General features: G+C 34.6%; 2 protein-coding genes across 2 annotated transcripts; one reads left to right on the forward strand and one right to left on the reverse strand.

Annotated features, from left to right (window-relative positions):
• Positions 1-70: 70 nt before the first annotated feature.
• Positions 71-4,947, forward strand: Ndufs8 (NADH dehydrogenase (ubiquinone) Fe-S protein 8). Its single transcript, XM_028178072.2, has 5 exons — positions 71-712; positions 1,238-1,464; positions 2,068-2,208; positions 3,551-3,649; positions 3,984-4,947. Exons 1-5 carry the CDS (start codon positions 676-678, stop codon positions 4,143-4,145), a joined length of 666 nt encoding a protein of 221 aa, XP_028033873.1. The 5' UTR covers positions 71-675; the 3' UTR covers positions 4,146-4,947.
• On the reverse strand, positions 4,943-8,379 carry LOC114245792 (deoxynucleoside kinase). The gene is made up of 5 exons (XM_028178071.2): positions 7,972-8,379; positions 7,373-7,542; positions 6,619-6,755; positions 6,357-6,451; positions 4,943-5,801 (listed from the first exon to the last, which is right to left on the reverse strand). Exons 1-5 carry the CDS (start codon positions 8,113-8,115, stop codon positions 5,658-5,660), a joined length of 690 nt encoding a protein of 229 aa, XP_028033872.2. The 5' UTR covers positions 8,116-8,379; the 3' UTR covers positions 4,943-5,657.
• Positions 8,380-10,427: the final 2,048 nt, after the last annotated feature.

A 10,427-nucleotide genomic window follows, 5' to 3' on the forward strand; every position in this document is an offset into this window, starting at 1 on the left:
ACTGGCGTAGCCGTGTATCTCCCCTTTGCCTTTTCCAGTAAGCGAAGAAATAACTGTCAATACGTTACTTCAATTTGTAATAGGGATGAATCAACTTTACAACTGTTTTTACTTTTTTTCTGGTGTCCATTAAATCGATTAACGATTGGGATCGGTCTGTTAGAGATCGTATATTTAAACTAAGTACAAACTGAATAAAAATTCATTTGTTTCTATAGTTTTGGTGTTAATATTTGTTTGAGACATTTAGTTATTTTCGCACGGTTTAAAAAAAATTTAGTAACTACTGATTGTGTAATATTTAACGTTATTTGATAACTAAGCAAAAAACTTATCAATTCAAAATAAGGAATCATAAATAAAACAACAACAATACATTTTTTACCACTTGAAAAAACACTACCTTATTAAATTGAGCACCTGTCCTTCAACGAAAATACAAACATACAAAATAACCGTGTAAATTTAGGATTGGTAATCTGAAAACAAACTTTGAGAGAATACTATCCCATCTGAGTGGAAATCGTAGTATCGCAAAATGAATCAAAATATAAAATCGTTTTAAACCGATTCATGTCGACCCTAATCTGTACCAAGGGTACCAACCTAGTCGTCCGTCGGCTAGTGTTTATAAACTCAGTTAATACTAAAGAAACCACTTAATTTAATGAGAAAATGTCTTTAGCAAAGATATTTTCAGTCTCATCACGAGGTAATATATACAAAAGAATGTTTAGCTTCTTAATTTTCGATTTTAGTGTTTTTTTGTTACGCAATTGTATATAACCTAATTGTCAATTTACCAGCTGATCAAGCAGAATGTCCACTTCATTAGACATTTTTTTTGCATTCGGACTTGAACACTTCACTAAATTAGTTATTTTTTTAAATATCCAAGCTTAGTGTAATAATGAGGCTTTAATAAAAAAACTCAATTTAATTTCATTAAAACAATATCTGTCTTATGTTTCATAAATCTAAAAGTAATTTAAAATAACTATAATAAATAAATTAAAATAAAATAATCTAAACTAAAATTTATGGTAATGCGCCGTTAAGCAGTAGAAAAGATAGCTACCTTTCTTTTGTCTTAACAGAAGCTAAATCCTCAATCTATATTTTTGTGGATAAAACAGACATTTTAATTAATTACAAAATAATATATTCTCATAATCCTATTTTATTAACATTCTAAAATAAATAAAGTCAACATTAATCCGGAATTTAATGGTTTAAGTACGAGCATCAGGAGTTAGTGGTGTGATAGTGAAACGGGCACAGTACAGCTCATCATCAGAAGGAAATGTTGAGAAGGTTTACCCACAGAACATACCTGGATATAAATATGTGAATGCAGAGGAACAAGACATGTCTTTCAGGGCTATGTCAGATAGAGCAGCTCAGACAATGTTCTGGACTGAGTTAGCCCGAGGATTTGCTGTTACTTTGGCTCATATTTTCAAGGTAAATATTCAGATTTAGGAGTAAGGGTCATTAGGGAATAACTTTTCTGTTTTTTATGAATCAAGAAATATTGATTCTTAAATTTGGCAGAAATGCTCAAGTAGCTAAACATTTTAGGAGTATTTTTCTTAAGTTCCAAATGTTAAACACCTTAATTAAAACCGAAAAGTGACCAAATGGGGCAATCATTTGATTATTACGTTAGATTAGAGGGGTTAGATTATTGGAATATGTAAGTCGATCACATGCAGTCATATTGTGATAGACAAAATTGAAATTAAAAAATAATGTTACAGAAATGGCGAGGGTGGTGTGGCCCAAAATTCTATGTAATTTAATAAGTTCAGTATCCATTATATTAAGAAAACATCATGAATGTTGGTTCTATAGGAATGACCCATAGCAAATTTATTCTGTTTTAAAGTCTAATTATTAAGCATTTTTAAAATATAAAGTGCTTTATATTTTATGTAGGTGTTGTGCAATTATATGCTTACTGCTAAAGCAGATAGGATATTTACAGTTACGAACATTAGTCACAGGCTGGCAACACAAATAAAAAAGGCAGAAATGAAATGTTCATTATTTGGCAAAATTTTTCAGGAACCAGCAACAATCAACTATCCATTTGAGAAAGGGCCACTGTCGCCTCGGTTCAGAGGTGAACATGCTCTACGTCGCTACCCTTCAGGAGAAGAAAGGTGCATTGCTTGTAAGCTGTGCGAAGCCATTTGTCCAGCACAGGTTACTATTAACAAATTTCATATTGTATATTTCACAGTTATTGCTTAACACAGCCTACTGAATTTCTCGCCGGATTTTCTCAGTGGGTCGCGTTTTCAATCCAGTGGTAGATTCTGCGAAGCACTGCTCTTGCTAGGGCCAGTGTTAGCAACACTTCCAGTTTGAGCCCTGAGAGCTCACCTACACGCTAGGGTAACGCTGATATAGCTGCTGAAGGCTATCAGCATAGGTAGGAATAAAAAAATAATAATTATATACTAATGATTTTAAAGTCGCCCTATAAATAATTCTTGGAATTACCTGATATTTTTAAACTGTTCCCATTTTGTTTATGGTGATAAACATAAAACAAATATATTCAGACTAAATTATATTATGAGGATGTATTGTGTAAGTCTCAAATCTAATAATATTTTTTCTGAAGAAATACATAACTGAAATTACGTCTTTACAAATTACTAGAAATAACAATGTCATTTAAAATAATCTGCTTTAATGTTTGGTGGTAATGTTGGTGTTGTCGAAGTGGCGCATCGACGCCGACTGCAGATACTTACTGATGGACTCCTAAGTCCAGGTCGTCATGGAGGTCGACGTTCCTGACGAACCACGGGACTCCGACGGCTATCCTGCAAAAACGGGATTGAATGACTTGTAACGATTTTAAGTGAGTGAGGGTCGCGTGAGCGAACACTACACTTGCATAGGTCATGACGGGGCGTATTCAAGTTTTGTAGAGTGTCACCTTATTTCTAAGGGACATTTTACTTCCCCTGCATATCATCGGGTAGAGGCGTCATAGTATGAAGGCGGCACGGTCGCGTACCGTCTTTATGTGGGGGCTAAATGTCAACCTTCTGTCGAGGGTGACGCCCTAAGTATTTGACCTTCGGGCCCATGGTATGGGTTGGTCATACATCGTGATTGAGCGAATGGCGGAGGTGTTGAGTGTTGACGCGCCTAATCGGGATTGGGATGCTCAGTGTGGTGTTCGGAGAGCGACCCCTTTTGAAGAGCACCGCTGTGCTTTTCGTGGGGTTGATGTCGATGCGCCACTTCCGGAACCACTGTCCCATGGTGGTAGCTGCAGTCTGAAGTCGCCGACGACTTCTTCTTACACGAGTAGTAGATAGCCGTGTCATCGGCGAAGAGCGCCATATGGGTCTCCGGAGACCGGGGTATATCGTTGATATAAAACTGAACAGTAACGGGGAGAGGGCGGAGCCTTGCGGGACTCCGGCTGTAACGTGACGGGAGCGAGAGCGCGTTCCCTCGACTCGATATCGGAACGAATAATACGTAAATTATTGAATTGTTAAATTTACATTTTTTTAACTTCCAGGCTATCACGATTGAAGCAGAAGAGCGTAAGGACGGTTCGAGGCGAACCACTCGATACGATATTGACATGACAAAGTGTATCTATTGTGGCTTCTGTCAAGTATGTTAAGTTTCTGCATAATTTTATTCTTTTTTTAATGATGAGTGTGTATGCTCCTGCTGTTATTTTAGCTAAATTAAAACTGTAGCTTCAATGTTCTTAATAATTGAAAGGACATTTTGATTGTACTGGTTCAGACAGTAAGTAATTACACAATATGATTAGGACTTTGGTTGCATGTCACGGTTCACGTGGTGATATCTGTGGGCTCAGATAAACAGTTAAGAGGCTTTGAGTTCGTCTGCACATATACCTAATGGTTAAAAAAAAACATTTAATTGTGGACATAAGCTTGGAAAAACATTGATAAATAAAGTGTACTATGAATTTTTAGGAGGCCTGTCCAGTTGATGCAATCGTGGAAGGTCCGAATTTCGAGTTTTCAACAGAGACACACGAGGAACTTTTATACAATAAGGAGAAACTTCTGTCGAACGGCGATAAATGGGAGAGTGAGATCGCATCCAACATCAGAGCTGATCATTTGTACCGTTGAGTTATTTTGTAGTGAATTTAGTTAAATTTTGTGATCTGTATTGTTATAATATTGTTACATTACGTATAATATTAATTATTTATGATCAAGTGAATAAAGCAATTAGTAAGTTGTCATTGTAATTTGGTCTTAGCAGCGGAACGAACATTGCTGAACACGGGTTCCCTCCATAAATATGACTAGTTAATTTCCTTATGGTGAAATTAATTTTCTATATTCTGATAACTAGTTTGCAAGATACAGATGTACTTATAGCATATATATGTATATCACGTATAAGTGTAGTGTAGTGCATCAAATAAAAAAAATGTTAATTAAGAGGCAATGAGTATGAAATAAGCTTCAAAATGTACTCAGAATTGACATTTACACAATTGCATAGTTCTGCTTTTAAATTTTCAGAAGGCTTTTATAAATGTATTAATCTAACAAGAGTGCACGTTATGAAAATGGCAGTAACTTAATATCACATGTATTAATATATAATACTATAATACTATTGGATATTATAATGTTAAATAAATAGATAATTGTTAATGTATGACCAAATTGAATTTTTTTTGTGGGATGTTTTTTTTATATGTTATTTATAATGTTTTTGTGAATGTGAACAGTATTGGTACAGTAAAGTAACAGTAATATTAAAAAGACAAAGATTTGTGGAGTGTACACTGGGGTCAAGTAATGTGAGTCAGCAGCACAACAATACTCTGCCATTTAATTAATAATACAGATTTCAAAATAAAGGCATGTAGGAATAAATTATTATTGTTTTTGTGATAAATAAAAGCAGTATATTGAAGTTAATTTTTTATTATTTTATACAATTTTGAATGCTTGTTTTATGTAATAATTAAAATTTAAGAACTCAAAAACAGTTTTCTTAGAAATATTATATCTACAATAATAACCAACCTTTAAAATATTTAATAAATCTGACAGACTACATAACGTTAATGCTTACAATAATAATACTGAATACACCAAGAGAGTTAAATTCAAAATGTTTATTTAGACTTAAATTTCAGATAGTCTTGATATAAGCAGATAACTCAGCTGTTTGGTGTTCTTTTGCTACGTTTTCAATTATTATTTTTAAATAAAATGAAATGGTCTGATTCAAACACCATTAAACAATCATGATTACCTAGATGGGTCAATGAACTCATGGGCTGACTAGTGTTCGAGTGGTTACTGGAGCCCATAATGTTATAAACATTAATGACATAAATGCAGTCAGCTTTTGAAACAAGCGGTCTAAGTTTCAATTTTTAGTAAAGCAACAGTCCCCCACCCTTAAAAACCCAAACACATTACTGCTTGACAGCATAGTAGGTAGGGTGGTGGTACTTACCTATGTGGGCTCACAAAATGCCTTAGCACCAATAATAAATTAAATTTAAAATTAAAATAAAACCAGTATTTCAAATCATACTGTTGTCAAGTTGTATAGGTTGAAAAAAATTTAAAAGTCATAAACCATCTAACAATCACAGGTTATGTACAAGTCAATTAATTTGTATGATTTCCACCCAGTATTTTGTATGTGTATCGATCTAAGTCTTCTTTGACTAGATCTATAGGTCTATCAGCGTCTATCGTCAGAACTTCACAGCCAACTTCGGAATTCAACCATGACTGATAAGAGTCGTGAACCTGAGAATTGAAAAATAAAACTGGAATTCGATTTTCAATATTTTATCAGTGAGGTTGATTTAAAATATAATAATTTTATCTAAGTTGCTATTGTATATGTGTCGGAACAGGAGTATAACAGCTGTTTATTTCTTAATACCTACAGCTTTGAAACAGTATGGATTATTAAACATATATATATGTATATACATACTGTGTAAGTTTCACAGTCATTTCACTTACAAACTCATTCAACTAAGTAACTCAGAAATGGCAATAAAAATTAGCTTCAGAACATATATTTGAACTGCCTATATTAGATTAAAAATGCACTTTTATAGTTTTTGCTAGTCAAGTTGACAATACCTTTTGCAGGTCTATTCATTTGTGTAAATAAAAAACTTGATTAAGTAAAAATGTTAACCATTTGTACTTGAGAGGTGACCCACTACCACCAAAATAAGTGATAGCACCACCACCACTATCATGACCTATCGAGTGTAAAAGGTTGTAGTCTTCAGATGTAAGTATTGTAAAGGAAGTATTCTAATGTAAGTATTCTTTCTAAGTAAGTACCTGTTGTAAGTATTCTAAAGGAACTTCAGATTCTTCAGCTCTGCCTCGTCTCATTACACGCTCCCACACTACTTGTGGCGATGTCTTCAAGTATACTGAAAATTAATGAATGAACGTTAAATTTAGACAGTTTGAATGAAAGTTTATTAAATGTAGACAGAAATGTCAAGCACATATGTCATATATTATATTATGTTTTAGTACATGGAGATTCCTGTTGAAATTAATACAAATTCCACAACATGGTTTTTAAAAAACTCACCAATTAGGTCTAGGCTAGTATCGAGGCACTTCTCAGTGTAGTCATACCAAGCTAATAATGTTTGATATTCAGGGTCCTCTAAAAAGTTTTGCCTTTTAGCATTCTCAACAAAACAATATCTACTGTTTTGAACTGATCTGTGGAATATTATAAGAAATTGGTTCAGCCGTTCTCGGGTTTTAGTGAGACTAACGAACAGCAATTCATTTTTATATACATAGAAGATAGAATAAGAAGATAAGGATATCTTTCGAACAGCTGTTGGGTATCTTGTAGAATTTTATTTATTGAACAAAACATTGTGTTTATTATAAATAAGAAAAAATGTTGCTCATTAAAGATAACTGTGCTTGAGAAAGATTCTTCTCAACAATGTCACTGTTAAAAACAGGTGGAAAAGTTGATTAGCTGTGTTCTGTTACTCTTACTTTTGATAAAAATTTAAATTTGATAAAGTGTGCCAGGCATTGTGTTTTTAGATTTAAAATGGCAAGCATGGAGGTTGACAACTGTTAAGCAAAATATAAACATTCGTTTAATTGCTTCAAAGAATCAATAAGATTGCTAAGAATTACTACTCATTTACATACAAAAAATATACGATTTTAATAACTCCCAAAACTGACAACATTCAGACATAATCAGTTTAAAAGCTGTATTCTGTAGAACTCAATATATGGGTAACCATTCTTCCTATTTTTATGGCTTGACTAATTGTAACTATGAGTGCATCCATTAATGTAATACATCTCACCTTTCAAACATTTTAACTGTTATATTAGAATTACAAGGATGGCTCGTTTGAATTTTAAGCCGACTTAGATGTACATAGTGCTGGAATGTAAAGATCCATTTCTTCTGATCACTGTACATTAGGCTAAGTAAGTTGTGGCCACTAACATCTCTCCATTCATGTAGAGGCTCCTGGGAATTACAATTTTATATTTATTTATTAAACTTTGCTTTAAATTCTTCAATATCAATATTAGATGGGAAGCTCTATTCAACAATAAGCTTGAGAAAGAACTCCAATTTGAGAGTTGTTTTGGTGCATTTTTTGCTAGTTGGCAGAAGCTTGGCTCTGCCCCTGGCATTGCTGACGTCCACGAGCGGCGGTAACCACTTACCGTCAGGTGGGCCGTATGTGCGTCTGCCTACAAAAGCAATAAAAAAAATAGTTGGACAGTTGAGAAGTTCTATCTGGTTTTGTTTTTTATTTTTTTTTATTGGGTTTTTTCGTATTGGGTTACTGCCAGAACACACGCGCTTTTTCGAGACTATGGCTGAGTCTTAAATATATGGTAATTGTCCCAGCTGCGAAGATTATTAAGTAGGAAAATATGGTCTACTTACAGTATGGTGTTCAACATTATGAAACTTGTTGAAGAATTTTATACATGTTGATTTTCCAGATCCTATGTTTCCTTCAATTGACACTCTAAAAGGTCTTTTGCGTACGATACGAGCTGTCTTGCTAATAGTGTTCATATTGGACATTTTTTGTAAAATTTATTTTTAGCTTATCTCTAAGTTACACACTTGCTCCTAGTCAAAATACACTACATTTGATTTTTTGTTGATTGAGTATGGAACAAGTAGTATATTTATTTTCGGTTTGAAACTATAGAAAAGTGGCGTAAAATACTTTACTTTTTGATCGGAATCTAGAAGTACCGAGTCCTGCCGTGCTAAAATGCGCCAATTGCCGCCAATATTTACGTCAGAATGGTAGTACGGTAGTGGTAGTAGTTTTATTTTTCCGATTGGAAAGGCAAAGGTATCATACCATACAGCTTGATCTTAAATATAATATTTTTTATATGTAAAATGATATTAAGAAATGAAATGAAGTTGATTAATATGAAGCATGGCATGAAATGAAATGAAATGAAAACAAAATGGAATGAAATGAAATGAGATGAGATGATTTGGGATGAAATATAATCTCAGTAAAATGGTGGGTATTTACTGAGACTTTCTCAGTGGACTTTTTGGAGGATCCCGAGAAGCTACGTCCAGCGGCTTTGCTTCATTTTCCCACATTTGTGCACTTTCACAGATACTAAACAGTTAATAAACCACTGTTTCTTCTTTAAACCTGAAGAAACACCAAATAAACAAAATAAAACAATTCACACCTTATGTTCCCGCCAAAATGTCCTCGGTTTTAGTTATTTTAAATTGGACAGTCAAAGGAAACACGTCCATCAGCACTTTTTACTTATTATTTTTTTGCATAGGCTGAATGAGCTTATGGCTCGGTTGCTATTAAGCATTGCAGACGTCTATGAGCGACGGTAACCACTCACCATCAGGTGGGCCGTATGCTCGTCAGGCAATAAAAAAAAACATAAAGAAGTAACTGTTTGCGGGTGTTTATGGGCTCTGATAAATACTATTACTAGTACCATTAACCAGAGCTGATAAACAAAGTAAACGGCACTGTCAACTTTTGAACATAAGGTTGAACTCTTATTATCATTGTTACGATTGTTACGACGTGCTTCCAAATCAGGACGCATGAGAACCCTATGCTAAAACTAGAGGTACAATGGGAACTGTTACCTATTAAGCTCATTTTATTTTATGACTTGCGACCCTCGCTTCGCTTCGGAAACATTAAATTTTATTATTGATAGCTGAGTCCCGCGATGTTACCCGCGGTTATTGTCGTACCGCGGATGACGCTGCGAGGCGAAGCTAGTCTAAAAAAGTAGCCTAAGTTAGTCCTTATATCATCAGCTACCTGAAGGTCCCGTCAAAATCGGTCCAGCCGTTCCAGAGATTAGCCGGAACAAACAGACAGACAGACAAAAATTGTAAAAAATGTATTTCGGTGTATGTATCGTATATATATTCATATGTATGTAGTAAAAAGCGGTTATTTCAATATTACAAACATATATTGCAATTTTATTTATATGTATAGGTAGATGTGAGTCATCTTAATGCGGTCTTGAGCACTGGTGGTATAGGGAGTTTCATCCAATAGCTACTCGGACCTATAATGTATTAATTTATTTATAGAATTTAGCCCCACATCAATCAGCATATGCTATAAAGCAGTAAACGAGGTATTAAATATTCACCAAAAGATATGCATTAGACGTCTTCAGCTCTAACACTAGGAGCAAGCTTAGGGACCCTGGTAACCGTACTCGTCGAACTCGACAAAGAGGTCGACGTGCAACCTAACCCATGCATCAGCTCGCTGAGTTTCTCGCCGGATCTTTTGAGCGGGTCGCGATTCCGATCAGGTAGTAGATTTATTCGCGAAGCAGTTACTGTTGCTCTTGAGTTGTTAGGTCTCCTTCGGAAGTGCTCGGGCAGTTGTTAGCAAATTCCACCCTCCTGACTGAGCCTTTACTCGCCCATCTGTCCTGGTGAAACTGGAAAGGCCTCTGGGCTACCAGTGTCTTTCAATCATAAAAAAAATATACGCTTATTCCGTTAAGCCCTTTTACTTTTGAATTCGTGCATCGAAAGCTCGGCCGTATCAAAGCTGACAGTTTAATTAAATTGAAAACGCGGTAATCCGCTCGGCCTATCAATGATGTCGATCGCACTGCTTTCTGGTTTTCACTGTTCTAAAACGTGTTATCCTTAAACGGCTATCTATGATTTAGTGATCGTTTCGTGAATTTTAAAAATATGTGATAAAAGTAATAAAAAAAAAGTCGATTTTGTTCAGACATTCTGAAATGACATTTATAATTCATTATTTTTTATCGGTTAAATCTAGGAGTGAGTTCACGGCTCACCTGGTGTTAAATGGTTACAAGAGCTTATATAAATAAAAACGATGCGCG

Source organism: Bombyx mandarina, chromosome 17 (assembly GCF_030267445.1).
Source record: "Bombyx mandarina strain Sakado chromosome 17, ASM3026744v2".
NCBI classification, from domain to species: Eukaryota; Metazoa; Arthropoda; class Insecta; order Lepidoptera; family Bombycidae; genus Bombyx; species Bombyx mandarina.